The 18,309-nt window shown below is 39.4% G+C and overlaps 1 protein-coding gene across 3 annotated transcripts in view; it reads left to right on the top strand.

The window, feature by feature from the left end:
* SYNPO2 (synaptopodin 2) overlaps positions 1-18,309 on the top strand; it is a 200,367-nt gene that overhangs the window by 156,758 nt on the left and 25,300 nt on the right. For 2 of the 3 annotated variants that reach the window (XM_043871342.1, XM_043871343.1), the window contains exons 3-4: positions 5,644-6,443; positions 8,854-11,045. In XM_043871342.1, the coding sequence (XP_043727277.1) occupies positions 5,644-6,443; positions 8,854-11,045 (2,992 nt within the window). Of the gene's footprint in view, positions 1-5,643; positions 6,444-8,853; positions 11,046-18,212; positions 18,246-18,309 lie in introns of those variants that run through there. The other variant, XM_043871344.1, reaches the window with a different exon arrangement.

Raw genomic sequence — 18,309 nt, 5'->3', positions numbered from 1 at the left:
TCCTAGATTTATAGATTAATTTAAAATGTTTACATGTTAAAATGTTACACTATGTAATATTTATTTGAATAGAAAGAGGATGCCTAAGAGGAGGAAAAGAATCAAGAAACCCTTAAAAGCAGCCTGATTTGTATTTCAAAAAAACAACAACAATATTTGTATATGGGCAAAAGCTAATGGTTAAAGTTTTTGGACTCTCAATGCAAATGACAATCAAATGCTTGTCAATTTGATCTCTCCAAATGCTTCGCTCCTAACCTAATTGCTTAAACATGCAGAAGTCAACCTTAAACATAAAAACAAAACAATCAGGGTCATCACAAAGAAACTACAGCATCAACATTTTCACCATGTACAAATCACAGTTTAGTCCATATTAACCTTGTAAGTGAGGCCCTGACCATGCTAATACAATGAATCCACAAAGGAAATCTAAGGCTTCCTTCACACAGAATTTCAAAAACTTCTAGGAGTTTTGCCTTAACTGTGCAGAAAGACTACATAACAGCATTGTTGGTGGTGGTTGCTAAGTCATGTTTGACTCTTGTGACCTTAGAGTCAGGCTCCTCTTTCCATGGGATTTTCCAGGCAAGAATCCTGAAGTGGGTTGCCATTTCCTTCTCCAGGGGATCTTCCTGACCCAGGGATAAAACTCATGTCTCCTACATTGCAGGCGGATTCTTTACCACTGAGGGGCATCCCTGGTGGCTCAGATGGTAAATAATTCACCTGCAATGCAGGAGACCTGGGTTCTATCCCTGGGTAAGAAAGATCCCCTGGAGAACGGAATGTCAACCTACTCTAGGATTCTTACCTGGGAAATCCCAAGGACAGAGGAGCCTGGCGGGCTACAGTCCATAGGGTCACAAAGAGTTGACACACAGACTAACACCTTCACTTACTTTCACTTTCTTTACCACTGAGTCATCTAGGAAGCCACATACAGCATTACCCCTCTGGTAATCATTCAGTATGATTCCATTTCTATACAAACACAAACTTACTATGGCCAAAATTTTGGGAAAATAAAGAAATCTCGCAATTCTCTCACAATCTCCCATCTAAACATTTACCCTCAAGTCCAGTGTGTAAGCCACTGAGATCCTACTTATTCGTAAAGCTGCCATTTGCTTTTTCAAGAGATCTCATGGAAACCTTGCCAAGTGTAGTCAAAGTGTTGGCCATTGTTACATTTAAATCTCTGAGGTATTTGAAGTTCTGTCTTTGTAAAGGTTTAATCACATCCAAAATAGGAGAAAAACTTTTCCTAATTTATTCTCCTTTAGTGTCTTTGCTGATTTAATGAGGTCAGTCTTTTCAGAACACACTTGTAGAGTGGAACATCCCCTACTAGTTCTTGTTTTGATTACTTCATTAGGAAAGTCCTTGGTGGTTTAAAGCTGAGTTTTAGGTACATATTTACTTTTAAAAGTAAATGGACTAGTTCTCTGCTACTTTTGATAATTGGAATCTTGATTATTATTATCTTAAGTATTTTTATTTTTACAAAATAAATAAATAATTGCAGAGATTTTAAATGAAATCTCAAATTAAAATCATCCCCAAAGTAATTATCATCATCATCACCAGCACCCCTACAAATCTGGATATCTGAACATTGTTTCCTGGAATTAAATATTTCTTTTGCTCATGTAACTGTCATCTGTTCCTAGAGGACAAGTGATTTACTCTTCCTGGGCTATTACGCAGAGATAGCTGGGTCAGACTATCTTAAAATCTTCAACATTGTCTCTATTACTGTAAATTTTATTTAAATGTTTTATATATACACACACACATATAATTATGACACATAAATTTTGGAATTAAGTACCTATGTGCACTGAATGGAAATGAGCATTTTAAGGTACAAAGCTTTATTTAACCTCTAGTTCTTTTATGATTTTATTCATGTATATCTCCATTTTATCTTGGCTACCAATAAATGTTAATATTTATCTGACCCATTTGCCTGTATTACAGTCTGTAAGTATGGAATGAATTCAAACTACTCTCTTCTCAGCTTGATAATTTATTGCTGATATAATTCAAAGTGATTTAATCTACTTTCATCTCAAGGCCTTCCTAAATTATTATTATTATTTTTTTCCATTTATTTTTATTCATTGGAGGCTAATTACTTTACAGTATTGTAGTGGTTCTTGCCATACATTGACATGAATCAGCCATGGATTTACATGTGTTCCCCATCCCGATCCCCCCTCCCACCTCCCTCTCCACCCGATTTCTCTGGGTCTTCCCAGTGCACCAGCCCTGAGCACCCATCTCATGCATCCAATCTGGGCTGGTGATCTGTTTCACCCTTGATAGTATACTTGTTTCAGTGCTGTTCTCTCTGAACATCCCACCCTTGCCTTCTCCCACAGAGTCTAAAAGTCTGTTCTGTACATCTGTGTCTCTTTTTCTGTTTTGCATATAGGGTTATCGTTACCATCTTTTTAAATTCCATATATATGAGTTAGTATACTGTATTGGTCTTTATCTTTCTGGCTTACTTCACTCTGTATAATGGGCTCCAGTTTCATCCATCTAATTAGAACTGATTCAAATGAATTCTTTTTAATGGCTGAGTAATATTCCATGGTGTATATGTACCACAGCTTCCTTATCCATTCCCCTTCCTTATCCATTCCCCATTTCCCATAGGTTGCTTCCATGTCCTGGCTATTATAAAGAGTGTTGTGATGAACATTGGGGCACACGTGTCTCTTTCAGATCTGGTTTACTTGGTATGTATGCCCAGGAGTGGGATTGCTGGGTCATATGGCAGTTCTATTTCCAGTTTTTTTAAGGAATCTCCACACTGTTCTCCATAGTGGCTGTACTAGTTTGCATTCCCACCAACAGTGTAAGAGGGTTCCCTTTTCTCCACACCCTCTCCAGCATTTATTGCTTGTAGACTTTTGGATAGCAGCCATTCTGACTGGTGTGTAATGGTACCTCATTGAGGTTTTGGTTTGCATTTCTCTGATATTGAGTGATGTTGAGCATCTTTTCCTGTGTTTGTTAGCCATCTGTATGTCTTCTTTGGAGAAATGTCTGCTTAGTTCTTTGGCCCATTTTTTGATTGGGTCATTTATTTTTCTGGAATTGAGCTGCGGGAGTTACTTGTATATTTTTGAAATTAATCCTTTGTCTGTTTCTTCATTTGCTATTATTTTCTCCCATTCTGAAGGCTGTCTTTTCACCTTGCTTATAGTTTCCTTTGTTTTGCAAAAGCTTTTAAGTTTCATTAGGTCCCATTTGTTTATTTTTGCTTTTATTTCCAATATTCTGGGAGTTGGGTCATAGAGGATCTTGCTGTGATTCATGTCAGAGAGTGTTTTGCCTATGTTCTCCTCTAGGAGTTTTATAGTTTCTGGTCTTACATTTAGATCTTTAATCCATTTTGAGTTTATTTTTGTGTATGGTGTTAGAAAGTGTTCTAGTTTCATTCTTTTACAAGTGGTTGACCAGTTTTCCCAGCACCACTTGTTAAAGAGGTTGTCTTTTTTCTATTGTATATCCTTGCCTCCTTTGTCGAAGATAAGGTGTCTGTAGGCATGTGGATTTATCTCTGGGCTTTCTATTTTGTTCCATTGATCTATATTTCTGTCTTTGTGCCAGTACCATACTGTCTTGATGACTGTGGCTTTGTAGTAGAGCCTGAAGTCAGGCAGGTTGATTCCTCCAGTTCCATTCTTCTTTCTCAAGATTGCTTTGGCTATTCGAGATTTTTTGTATTTCCATACAAATTGTGAAATTATTTTTTCTAGTTCTGTGAAGAATACTGTTGGTAGCTTGATAGGGATTGCATTGAATCTATAGATTGCTTTGGGTAGTATACTCATTTTCACAACATTGATTCTTCCAATCCATGAACACAGTATATTTCTCCATCTATTTGTGTCCTCTTTGATTTCTTTCATCAGTGTTCTATAGTTTTCTATGTATAGGTCTTTTGTTTCTTTAGGTAGATATACTCCTAAGTATTTTATTCTTTTTGTTGCAATGGTGAATGGTATTGTTTCCTTAATTTTTCTTTCTGTTTTCTCATTGTTAGTGTATAGGAATGCAAGGGATTTCTGTGTGTTAATTTTATATCCTGCAACTTTATTATATTCATTTATTAGCTCTAGTAATTTTCTGGTAGAGTCTTTAGGGTTTTCTATGTAGAGGATCATGTCATCTGCAAACAGTGAGAGTTTCACTTCTTCTTGTCCTATCTGGATTCCTTTTATTTCTTTTTATGCTCTGATTGCTGTAGGCCTTCCTAAATTAAAACTCTGCCCTTTTGAAACTCTCAAATTTCAGTTGCACAGAGTGTATTTGTCACTTCCTATATAAGAAATATTTAATTTGCTTTCATCATGTTTTAAAAATACTATAATATTTTTTTTTTTTGGTGCTATTACCAGGAAGCTCTACAGATTATTTGCACAGAGAAAGCTGCATTTCATTTGATTGTTAGCTTGTGCTTTGTTTATTTTTATTTTGCCAAATTCAGTGAAAAGCAAAGTCAAGAGTAATTATTTTGAATATTGGTCTTAAATTTTACTACCACATAAATTCTAAGGTGAATTCCTTTGAATAGAATAGAAGTATGGGCTCACTCCCTTCAATAGATGATCCTGCATTAGTTAGGGTACTTTTGAGGGAAAAAGATAGATAGATGAGATAGATGCTACTGCTTCTTTAAAAAATTTACAAATGTAAGAAATGAAAGCATCTCCTACAGCTGTTCTGTGAATGATGCTTCTCTTCTAAAAGCAGTTAGAGTTTAAGTTAGAGTTTCATGCAAGAAGTCATTTAACCCTTAACTGACTTTGCTTCTTGCAAACACAAATTTGCAAAACCAGCTGGGAATGGTTAAGGTCAAAATAAAAAGACTGTGGTGAACAGCTGTGGGTTCCTTACCTGAGCGATTAAGGAACAGTTTGACTTCAGAGATCCTATAAGGAAAATGCTCCAAGTAACAAGTTCAAATAGAGAAGGGGAGACATTTCAGATTATAAATACTCCATGACTCAATGATTCATTGCAGCCTGGAAAGGATTTCTCTTTGCACAAGAGTACTGGGCTGGGGTCCACTTATTACAAAACACATGCCCATTGGAGCTTAAAAAACAGCTTCTATTTCATTCCTTTCAAGAAAGCACAGCCTCTAAAAGGATTACTTGATTTATCTGTATACTTAAATTGCTCTGAAGCTGCTGAATATGTTTATGTAACTTTATAATGTCCAGACTTAACTCAGTCAATGAGACATTACAAAGCTTTGTCATATTATAACAAGCATGATTATTTGAAAACACCCCAGTAATTATAGATGAAGGGCATCCATATAGCTATAACCTATGCTTTAAAAAAATGAAAAAAAAAAAGTGAATTTAGGATGGATTTTGGTTTTATAAACTTTTGTGAGCATTTTTGTTTTGCTTTACAGACAAGTTTATTTGGAAGATCTTTAAATAATAATATAAACATGTTGCCAAGTTCTGTTTTCAAATATGTTGCAGTTGACATTTAGGAGGAAATATTTTTACTGTATTGTGTATTAGACATCATACAAGTGTCAGGAAGTTCTTTGGCAGGTGTAACACACTCTGATTTAACTGTCTGGACTAATTTTCCTGTGTGCAGACCATCCAGTGGAATAAGTGAAACTTCGATCTCTGAAACTGAAAACAAAAACCAGGAGAATGTCACCCATGAAGGGTTCGTGGAAAGTACCACCCTGCAGATTCGGCCAGCCACGAAGACCCAGTCCAGAGAGTTCTACGTTGTCCCGGTCAAGAGTGGAGCTCCCCTAGCTGAGGAGCAAGCGAGTGGCGCTGGTTTTTCTGGGAGCATAAAAGAAGAAACAGGCCTGGCCCCTCACACGTCTGACTCTGAAAGTGGACGCTTCCCAGAGGAGATTATCTTCAGTGAGAAGGCAGACGCGGGGCGGCCAGGCACTGTGGTTGAGCTGCAACTGTCCCTGTCACAAGAGAGACGCAAGGGCGCGCGAGCCGCTGTTGTGGCTCTCCTGGGGGCAGAAAAATCTAAGTCTCCTGACCCAGAGCCCGATTTACAACATGACGGGCTTGTCCACATAAATTCTGCCCCCACTAGTGAGAAAGAGGACCCTCCTCTGAGGTCCAGCAAGATAATCCAGATCTCCAGTGGCCAGGAGCTGAGCCTGACCCAGGGAAGCGAAGCGGCCGCCCCGGGGCTGCCCCGCCTGGAGGTGATCTTGGACTGCTCTGACAGGCAGAAGACGGAAGGGTGCGGGCTTCAGGCAGCAGAGGGGTGTGTGGCTCCTCCAGTGGAAGGAGGGCCGTCAGAAGCACCTCCTTCTCTGGTATCCTTTGCAGTCTCATCAGAAGGCACAGGGCAGGGAGAAGATCCACGCTCAGAAAGGGATCACAGCAGACCTCACAAGCACAGAGCGCGCCACGCACGTAAGTCCTGCGCTGGGAGCCACTGTGGGGCGGCTGGAAGGGGCTTGGGAGTTAGGGAGTTTTGCTGCTGGTTCTCCTGCCTGGATTTTCTCTTTTTAAGGTTTTTCTTATGTCTCTCATTGGCTTTTTTTTTTTTTTTTTAACTAATGCACAAAATAACAAACATGAAATTGTAGAAAACACCAATTTCTGAACTGGAAATAATAAGTTTTAACTTCATAGTAGATTTGAATGTTTTTAATGCACTTTCTTTTATTCCCAAAGACACGGGGACTGTTAAAGAAAATACTAAAGTTAATGTGCCTTTTTTGATTTGTTTCATATTCCATGTTAAAATAGCATTTGAGAGTCTTTGCACTCATGTGGACGCTGAGTTTAAATGTCAAAAACTGTTGAGTTTGCTGCGGAGAGGTGTCTTTAAAATACAGGCTTAACCACTGATATTAAAAGCAGATCCTCATTTTGAAAAAAAAATCATTGTGCAGCTTGATGATGCTTGCAGAAGTGAGTTTGATGGACAAGGACATGTGGAATACTGAGCAGTTACATGATCCTCTCCGTTTTGTTAAGTCTTCACTAGACTGCAAAGCATCTCATCTACCTTCTAGACATAGAAGTCAATCCCCAAGGCCATGTGAAGCCATTTAAATGTCTCCCAACTCAAGATATATTTTAAAATCAAGGCCTTTCATGGTGTTTTGTTTTACCCAGGAGAGTGATTACAGAAAGGCAAATGAAGATAGGAATGGCAGTTGGGTTTTATGATATCTATAATTTTCTTTCATGTACTTTTTAAAAACAAATTTGGAATTTCATTTAGGCATTTGAGGAGGTAAAAGTTGACTGTCAAAGGCACTTGAATGTATGAGTGATACACAACAGTAATGATCTTGGTTATTCAAAGTCGTATATTAATTCTCCTAACTATTGTTATTCCTTTTAAAGCATATTTTTAGCATAACCATGTGTAGCTGAATTGACAAGTGCTGTTAATCATTCCTTATACTTTAAGCATCTGTATGCATTTTCACATTTATAGCATATTAAACAAGTGTATTAAGGCAGCACTCACATACTTTACATGTTGGCAGTGAAGTTAGCAACAACTGTGCAACTGTGACTGTCAATTTAATAGTAAGTTGTATAACACTAGTCAAAAAAGGAATTACATTTAGGAATGACCATGCTTTTAACTGTTTTCTCTAAGTAAAATTTGATTACCAGTGAATATCTGTAATTTTGTTATAAAACTATTTTGATTCCATTTTATTTTTAAAAAGTTAACCATTAAGTCTGATTTTTTCCCCCTAGTCACAAACAGAGCTAATTTTCAATAAAAAAAAATTTTTTTTAATGTCTGAAATTTTTATTTAACTCTTTTGAGGAATTCAAAAATTATTTGTGAATCATTCTTATTTTTATCATTGATAGTGCTATAAGTTAACTTGCCACAAATTTATTTTTTGTAACAATAATAATGTTAAAATTTTAAATATAAATTTTTGTTATTCTAAAACTGTCAGGTTCTTATTTTACATGACTTAATTTCTGTATCATTTCTATCTACAGCTGCAAAGGTTACTAGTAATATAATTTAAAATTTCCCCAAGATTTACACTTATTCTTGCTGCAACTAAAGTAGTATTATATTTCCAAGAGAGCAATGCATTTATAAACAACTTTATCTAGACAACTTTGTAGCTAAAGTTTCTTAAATATAGTCACAATAACTTTATACTCTGAATTATTGTTAATTATTGATTCAGTACCTTCAATTATTATTCATTACATTTTTGAATTTATTTTGATTTAGTAGCTGTGAATGCAAAGATTTTGGGGGAATGGCAAACTTAAAAAAAAGAAAACCTAAATATTTAAACTCATTACATTAAAAGATTTAAGTAAACAATATTTTCTTATTTCTCCCTCCCTCCTTTTTAAAATGTTTGGAAATGTTTTATATCAACATTTTATTTTTAAAATATGAAAATGCAAGGTATGTCCTAAGTTGTTTTTGGAAAATATTATGTCCTTAAATTATTTCCATTGTAATTTTAATTATATCCAATTAACTGACATTTATTTTCCAGTGTTTATTGTTAAAGTTTAAGGAGCTATACAGAAAGAAGTTATGAGACATATTCTAATCAACATAAAAATGTATTTGTAGAAAAAAATGAAGTGACATATATATGCAAGTTATATCTATATTATATCATCATATATATCAATATAGAAGTATACATTTTGAAAGAAGAAAGAGAAATGAGTTGGATTACATCACAATTTAGTACCCAATTGTAAACATGTTTTTTCTGTATTTAGTTTCCCCCAGGAGAGTTGATTTCTGGGTTGCTATGCAGTCTTCCTTGAACTCATCAACTCAGTGTAATCTTTGTATTTTCCCTAGGGCTCAGGAGGAGTGAAAGCTTATCAGAAAAGCAGGTGAAAGAAGCAAAATCTAAATGCAAAAGCATTGCCCTCCTTCTGACAGATGCCCCCAACCCCAACTCCAAGGGGGTGTTGATGTTTAAGAAGCGTCGTCGGAGGGCCAGGAAATACACCCTAGTCAGCTACGGGACTGGTGAACTTGAGCGAGAGGCAGAGGAGGAGGAGGAAGACGGCGACAAGGAGGATCCATGTGAAGTAGCATTTCTGGGTGCGAGCGAATCGGAGGTGGATGAAGAGTTGTTGTCTGACACTGACGACAACACACAAGTTGTGAACTTTGACTGGGATTCTGGTCTAGTGGACATTGAAAAGAAACTGAACAGAGAGGACAGGATGGAGATGTTGCCAGACACCACCGGCAAGGGGGCCCTCATGTTCGCCAAGAGGAGGGAGAGAATGGATCAGATCACAGCCCAGAAAGAGGAGGAGAGGGTGGCTGGAGGGCCAAGCAGAGAAGCAGATGCTGCCCAGACAGATGGCCTGAGGACCGTGACGTCTTACCAAAGGAAGGAAGAAGCGTCGGTGAGAGCGCAGAGCTCTGTGAGCAGAAGCTACATTGAGGTGAGCCATGGTCTCAGCCACGTGCCCCAACAGAATGGCTTCACTGGGGTGTCTGAGACAGCAGAGGCTCAGAGGATGATGCCTGTGAACAGAACAGCCAAGCCCTTCCCGGGGTCTGGGAACCAGCCGGCAGCTCCCTTCTCTCCCAGCCGAAACGTGACAAGTCCCATCGCTGACTTTCCTGCGCCGCCACCTTACTCTGCAGTCACGCCCCCACCTGAAACCTTCTCCAGAGCAGTGTCAAGTCCAACAGCTGGCCCAGCACCGCCCCCTCCGTGGCCGCAGCCTGCCCCATGGTCCCAGCCGGCCTTTTACGATTCGTCTGAACGAATAGCTTCCCGGGATGAAAGGATTGCGGTGCCAGCAAAGAGAACAGGGATATTGCAGGAGGCCAAAAGGAGAAGCACGACAAAACCCATGTTCACGTTTAAAGAGCCCAAGGTCAGCCCCAACCCTGAACTCTTGTCACTTCTTCAAAATTCTGAGGGCAAAAAGGGCCCTGGTGCGGGAGCAGATTCCGGACCTGAAGAAGACTACCTCAGTTTAGGAGCAGAGGCTTGTAACTTCATGCAAGGCTCCTCTGCAAAACAGAAGACCCCGCCTCCTGTTGCTCCAAAGCCTGCTGTCAAGTCCTCATCCTCCCAACCAGTAACTCCGGTTTCTCCAGTCTGGTCGCCAGGAGTGGCTCCAGCGCAACCTCCTGCCTTCCCCACATCCAACCCGTCACATGGCACCGTGGTCTCCTCCATCAAAATCGCGCAGCCTTCCTACGCTCCCGCCCGGCCTGCAAGTGCTCTGAACCTGGCTGGTCCTTTCAAAGGCCCACAGGCAGCAGTAGCCAGCCGGAACTACACTCCCAAACCAGCAGCTCCCACCCCCACCCCGACAGTGAACACTGCTCGTGCTGGCGCGGCGGGACCGTCCAATGAGCTTCCAGGAATGAGTGGGAAAGGAGCCCAGCTCTTTGCTAAGAGGCAGTCAAGGATGGAGAAGTATGTGGTCGATTCGGACACCGTGCAGGCCCACGCTGCCCGGGCTCAGTCTCCCACCCCGTCGCTCCCGGCCGGTTGGAAGTACTCCTCCAATGTGCGAGCGCCTCCGCCTGTGGCCTACAATCCTATCCACTCCCCCTCCTACCCACCGGCTGCTGTCAAGTCTCAGCCTTCAGGCCTCCAGGCCTCCAAGACAGGCAAGAAAAAGGGCAAGAAACCCCTCAATGCGTTGGATGTCATGAAGCACCAGCCCTATCAGCTTAATGCATCCTTGTTTACTTTCCAACCTCCAGATGCGAAGGACGGCCTCCCCGCCAAGCCATCGGTGAAGGTCAGTTCAGTGCCAGCTGCGAAGCAAGCTCTTCCTCCTCGGCCAGTGACCGCTGGCTCGCCCACTGATGTGCAGGCCTCCTCTGTGTACTCCGTGCCCGCCTATACCTCTCCGCCCTCCTTCTTTGCTGAGGCCACCTCGCCAGTCAGCGCTTCCCCAGTGCCCGTGGCCATCCCCACCTCTCCAAAGCAGGAATCAGCCTCAACATCTTACTTTGTGGCACCAAGGCCAAAGTTCTCAGCAAAGAAGAGCGGTGTCACAGTTCAGGTGTGGAAACCATCTGTGGTGGAAGAGTAATCTTGTAGCCGAAGCTGAGTGTCCACTTTGCTTGAACGAATTGTTTGCGGTGTTAACTTGAGTCCCCGAGAATGCCTAGCAAGTCCTCAACTTACTTAATTTCAGATGTCACCTCCCAATCTGGGTCCAAGAAGCAGAATATTCTTAATGAGTCAGAAATCTAACTCAGATTGACTTAAAATATATTTATCTTCTTTGCACACTTTAAAAAAATCTGGGAGCACCCCCAAATAGACATGGGCCATTGTATTAAGTAAGCAGGATACTTAGGGTATATGCATTTAGCCACAAGACAGTGATCAGTGTTCTCAACATTAGGACACAGTCTTTATGTGACAGAACAGCTGTGTTCCTACACTGACAAGGTTTGATTGTAGTGAAAATATAACATGTATTGACTGACATTTCCTTTCTAAGTAGTGCTTTATCTCTATTACTAGTATTAAGGGATAAGAAATTTATTGAGGACAGGGATCAGCTCTGGTCTGTCAACCTCAGCCACCTGTTTGATGTCACAGAGAACTTGGGGATTGTTGGAATGTACATAGTTTAGTAAGGTGGATAAAAAAGAGGGGATTAATAATTACGGAGTACTTATTATCTACTAGGCTCCTTGCCAGATGTTTTATATATATTAGCTCATTTCAAAGACTTCTTTAAAGTAAACTGGATGGGCAAGATGGATAATTATTCTTAGAGGTTGATTCCCATCCTCCCTCCCCAATTACTTAAGAAACTAAGTGAGTACATCTCCAATTGCCCATGAAAGCATAAGTTTGTTTTCCTCAGCTGAGGCAAGCGGTAGAGTACATTATAAAGGAGGAACGTATAAAAAGGTGAGTAGGCTGCAGATAAAGGCACGTGTGTGGCCATTGTTTTCCTTTTGGAAATCATGTGATTGGGAGATTACTGACTCTGGGTTACTGAAGGGTTACTGACTCTGGGGGCTGACTGTGAAGCACAAGGAACCCATGTGTGTGGAGGCCGTAGGGTGAGAACACACAGTTATTAGCATCATTTCTGAGTGACCTCACGGATTTTTTTCTTCTGTTTATTTTTTCTTTCTGACCACTTCTTCTACCACTGTTCCTTGCCATTCTATTCTTGCACCTTCATTTTATTATTTATATTTGATGGACCAGGAGGATTAAGGCAAGGTTACCTTGTAAATTTGGATTGGTCACACACCATGTCATCATCCAGCTGGCTCTGAAGTCAATAATGTTACTGACAGTAAACCTGAAGACCTTTCTCATATCTATTTTAAGTCCAAGTCTGACCAACCATGGAAACTATTCAACATGAATTAATGTAGAGAACCACAAAGCATTTTTGACAACTCCAAGGAAAACGATCTTCTCAATAGAGGAGATATGTCTAGAGACTTCTCATAAAAGCTTGCCTGGTGTGAGGGTACATGGTACCATGTTAATCCTCTGAAAATATCTGTATTCCTGTTCTTTTTCTGCTGTCACTGTCAATCTGCTATATTTTCACTATCCTATTAAAATATTACTATCTTCTTTATCTGTTCAATGTATTTAAAAAAAAATCCCTGTATGAGCTGTTCTAAGTCATTTTTTCTGATATTTCACTTATATCACTCTCCAAATATCTGAGTTTCTTTTTTGTGAACATTTCTACTTCTCTGTACATTGCGAAACTGCAAGCCATAGGTATTTCTATGATATAACACAGAGGAGAATTAAGTTAGCTACAGAACAATGGGGCTTATTCTTTGCTTTTTCTCTGGAAAATCTTCTATTGGTTTTGATGGCAATTTACCTAGAGATTAGAACCACAGGATGTAGCTTGGTCTCTTATTTGCCTTTTTGGGAAATCAATTAGGAAGATTCATACAGGATAAAGGAAAAAGCAGTCTATCCATGATATAATACTATTGTTTGTACTACTTGTTCCCTGCAAAGGAAGTCTGTTGAATGCTGTGCATTTTGCATTCTTTTCTAATAGAACAACCAAAAAAGGAATCTTAAGGTGAAGCAGGAAAGGAGATCATTTTTATAACTTTGCATTCTTAACATAGCATTTAAAGAACGGCATGAAATAGGGAGAAGACAGTGGAACACAAGTTAGTCAACTTGTGTTGAACCAGTTAAGTCCTCTGGTTCACAAGTGTCCTGGAATGGTCGTGGCCCACAAGTATCCCCAGTGGTCCATGGTTGGTGGTATGTAGGAATGAGGAGTGTTTGGGGTCTGTTTCCGGCAGGGCAGGTGCCATCTGAGCAGAGCCACTATTTGGAGTTGATGACTAAAGACACAACTAACGTGGGTGGGACTGTCATGGCGCTCCCAAAAAGCTTCTACGAAGCATGGCAGGTATGCAGTCAAAGCATCCACAACTTCGACTGGGAGCTGGTGGCATAGCTCTCATCTGGAACTATACAGTCCAAAATTATGGAAAAGGTAGAGAATCTTCCAGAATTCTATCCACAGCAGAGTCTAACTTCATCCTGAGAGATGAGGGCATGGAAGGGAGAAGGACTAAGCCAACTCCCTGGAGAGGAAGAGATTTCTTTGTCTCTTTTCCCCAGTCAGGGAGCCCCTGGGAACTTGCATACAGAATAAGCTGGGTGTATCACCTCTCAGGCTGGAGCTCTGGAAATGATGTCAGTGTGGCAGGTGGGAGACTTAGGACTCATGACCTCAGTTTCCTTCCCACTGGACACCCTTTGAATTCTGGGTGTTGGCTTTTTTTGGTAGCAGATGTTTCAGTTGGTTAGTTGACTGGTTTGGGGGTATGAGGCGGCAGTTTTTGTTTGGTTTTTAGGATCTTGCCTTTATTCTTGTCCTTTGTTAGCTTAATTTCTGTGCAGAACACCTATGAAGTCAAGTTTTCATCACCAACACAATGGCAACGTTCATTACTGAGTGCTTGTGTTATGTTAGGCACCTTATGTACATTATATGGTTTACAGGCACTGGAATATAAAATAAAATGTAACGACAGTCACTGACTTCCTACAAGACCTTATGCAAATTTCTTTCTACTAGTGTCCCCTTAATAATGCCTCAAACCTTTCTTCCTGGAATGTTGTACCATACTGAGTACAGCACACAAGACCAGATAGTCTATGAAGAAAGGTGCTTTGTAAATTTAAGTACACATATTCTTCTCAGTCCTATAGGAGGGCAGATTGAATCACAGAACTCTTTAAGACTGGGGATCTGACCATTGCCACTTTTGATCTTAGAACAGTTACAATTTCTAATATTTCAATAATAAACACATTCTTCTTTGAGAGAAGAAATCACACTGTTTCTGCATTTTGAATATTCATTGATAGTATAAAGCATACATTTTTAGGAATATGTTTTATAAGACACATTGGGGCTATCATTTTGAAGCATGTAAAAGTTTGTACTTCAGAGTTTATCTAGTATGATTTTTAATGATAACATGTATCTCATTTAATCTTCACAAGAAGCAACTCATCTTAACTATAGGAAAATTGATCTGAGTTACAGTCGTTCTTGAGACTAAGCCAGGGTTCTTTAGCTCTTCTACATAGTGCTGACTGCTTTCAGAAAGTGGGTTTCTTAGGGCTACTGAATATTGTCACACAGCTGAATTCTAGCCTGGCAGCAAGAGTCACATCTGAGTTCTCAGGAACAAATGATCTGTGTTTAAAGGGAATGGACTAACTTATGTGGGACCACTGTTTTGTTTAGTTTCTAGCTTAAAAAAACACTTTGAAGGCCGTTTTCCGCTGACAGGCATATCATACACTCTGACTATAGCACTTTCATGGAAGTCTCTTGAGAACACAAGAAGACACATAGCTGTTAGTGTCTGAGATTGGATTTAATGTTCCAAACAAAAGTCCCTTGCTGTGTATCATTTAATTCAGTTATAAATTCGAGAACCTGCAAGCACCCGTATCCTACGGGTGAATTCCTTAAATCTGTTGCTATTTTATGAGTCACCACTGGCTTAGCAGGAAGAGTATTTGAAGTCATGGTCATCAAAAAGAAGTGATTGTTTTCTAAAAAGCGAAATGCTTAAAATGCTTCCAGAGGGAAGCAGTGGGCTGTGTTCTCATTCCCTCTTACAATCAGAGTTGTTGAGTTTGTTTTAAAAATTGTTAAAAGTTCATGAGAAAAATATGTAAATTCTGAGAACTAATATTCCCAGAAGCACTGACCCTTGCTGGTCTCAAGTCCTCTTATCACTGGACTCTGGGGGACATAAAGACTCATGTAACACTTCGGTGCCACTGAGTTTGTCAACAAGTATTCTGGGAAAAAGCAGAATTGAATTCTTCTGTAGACTTCCCACCAGGATTGGCCAAAGGCCATAAAACAAGCTAGTAAATTCCCATAGGACCCAAACACCAGGCAAAATTGCTGAAAGAGGCTAGTCTGAGTTAGAAAGAAAAAGGAAAAAATTACAGACTATCCTGTGGGACATTGGGCCAATAACAGCCACAAGCCCCCAAGTCAGATTATCTTTTCCTTGATGTTATCAGGTACAGCTAGTTTCTTAAATTAAAAAAAAAAAAAAAGACTGTTTCCATGGTATGTATATTTTTATACTGAATTACCATTTGGCACTTGGAAATCATAGACATTACTACTCAGAAGGAACTGAATGAAGAGAAATTTAATTTATAAATATCAAATCCTGTCAGATATTTCTCAGATTCCTGATTTTATCAGAGCTATGCCAGCTAATAAAGTATTTCTTAAGTATAAAAATTAGACCTCTACAGGATCCTATAGTTTAAATAGTTGTTATTGATATACAGAATTTCAAAAATTTTCATTTTTTGGTTCTAAATGTAAAGTTCCTCATGTTTACCTCTGTTTATACCTCATTCTTGACATGTTTATCTAAATTATGTGTGCTTTATGACTTATGAAATACCTTCAGGGTCCCTAATAAAAGTGATTATAAGGACCTACTTTCCAGCCTACACTTCTTCCTCTGTGCTGTGCTTAGTCGCTCAGTCGTGTCTGACTCTTTGCAGCCCCAGGGATTATAGCCCACCAGGATCCTCTGTCCATAGGGATTCTTCAGGCAAGAACACTGGAGTGGGTTGCCATGCCCTTCTCCAGGGGATCTTCCCAACCCAGGGATCGAACTCAGGTTTTCCACATGCCAGGCAGATTCTTCACAGTCTGAGCTACCAGGGATGCCCCTTCTTCCTCTACCTGGTAATAGTAATAATAATATTTAAAATAATAGCATTCCAATATACCATGGAGGAATCCTGCCTTCATAGCCCCTGCTTCTTAAGCTTCTTGACAACTATTATTAGTTGTTTATGGAACATAAACACAGATCACAATTAGTTTTAATTTGAAAAGAAATGCACATTTTGGGAATAAATTAAGAAAATTTTTCTTCTTGGAAATAAATATCAAAAAAACAAAAAGCATTTTAAATTGTTCTTCAGGAGACATTTTAGAAGTCAGAGAGAGTCTTTGATATCTTTAGTTAGTGGAATAATCTGTTCTTAAGACCATACAAAGACCCTGAGTCAAGAATACAGTTCAAGTACAGATGACATGGGTGGGGATGGAAGCTGTAACAGTCATTCACACCATCTCATAAGATCTAAGGAAAAGATAGGGTGAGGGGTTGATGTATTAAGTTTCTACTAAAAGCCAGGAATGGTGTTAAATATTTTATGTAAATTATAATGTCTAACATTACCTGAGCACAAGTGGGCCCCGAGTTGTGCCAAGTGTCTTCATAGATTCTCTCTTTTTTAAAAAAAAAAAGGAGATATAATTGACATATAACATTATATTAATGTTAGTTTCAGGTGTACAATATAATAATTTGATATTAGTATATATTGCAAATTGATCATCACAGTTAAGCCCAGCTATAATATCCATCATCACACATAGTTACAAATTTCTTTTTTCTTATGATAAGAACTTTTAAAATCTACTCTTTTAGCAACTTTCAAATATACAATACAGTATTCTTAACTATGGACTTCCCTGGTGGCTCAGATGGTAAAGAATATACCTGCAATGTGGCAGATCCAGGTTTGATCCCTGGGTCAGGAAGACACCCTGGAGAAGGGAATGCTTACCCACTCCAGTATTCTTGCGTGGAGAATTCCATGGATAGAGGAGCCTGGCAGGCTACAGTCCATGTGGCCACAATGAGTCAGACATGACAGCAACTAACCTTTTCACTTTTTTTTTTTTTCATTGTTAATTATAGTCACCACGCTGCACAATATCCCCAGGACTTATTTATTTTACAGCTGGTAGTTTGTACCTTTAACCACCCTTCACCCATTTTGCCCGCCCACACCTCCACCCCTCTGGTAACCACCACTGATTATCTTTTATCATCAGCAGTCCTTCTGAGTCAGGTCTCACCATAATCCTCAGTTTATAGATTACAGATGGGATTCTGAGGCACAAACAGGGTGAATATCTTGCCCAAGATCACACAGTGTTAAGTAGTGGACCCTGGATTTCATGTCAACCTACATCCTTAACCAATAACATTGTGATTTAATTTACTCCTCAGAATTACCCTGAAAGTGAAGGCACTATTATTTCCATTTCATAGGTGAGGTATCTGAAGCTCAGAGAGGCTAACCAACATGTCTGGCAATCATTAAGCTTACAAGTAGTGGGCTAGGGTTGAAACTACATACTTAATCTGACATCCAAGCCCAAGTTCTCCCTTCAGTACGACATGGTTTCCATAGTCTCATTAGACCCCAGAATCCCACCCTCTGAGACCTGTTAATTGTATCTTCACCAAACTATCCACCAACAGCCTACTCTGTATATGCTTAATGGATAGCTTTTACTATGTTGAGTGACATTAGAAAGTACTACTTTCATAAGATTGCTTATAAAATCAGATGCTATAATAATATGTTGGAAGTGAAAACCAGTCTAAAAAAGAAGTCTCTGTTTTATAAGTGGAAATAGATTTGACAGTGATTTGTAATTTTGAATTCCCAAAATTCTTTCATTTTCTTTCAGGATGAAAAGGTGATATTCATGGGCTGAGGGTAGTGAGGAATGTCATTTAAAAAAAAAAAATCAAAGGCTCTACATAAAAGGAAGTGCTACCCTTGGCTTCATGCCTTTCCCACTAAAAGTAATTCAGGGAACTTTCTTTTTCTTTTTTTCCAGGGAACTTTCTTATCATAATGAATCAGCACCCAGCTTGGCTTGCGACTAAACCAATAAGAACTTGAGATATTTCAACAAGGATCATTCTAAGCAGGAT

This window comes from Cervus elaphus, chromosome 17 (assembly GCF_910594005.1).
Source record: "Cervus elaphus chromosome 17, mCerEla1.1, whole genome shotgun sequence".
Classification (NCBI taxonomy): domain Eukaryota; kingdom Metazoa; phylum Chordata; class Mammalia; order Artiodactyla; family Cervidae; genus Cervus; species Cervus elaphus.
This window is presented reverse-complemented; position numbering and strand designations above follow the sequence as displayed.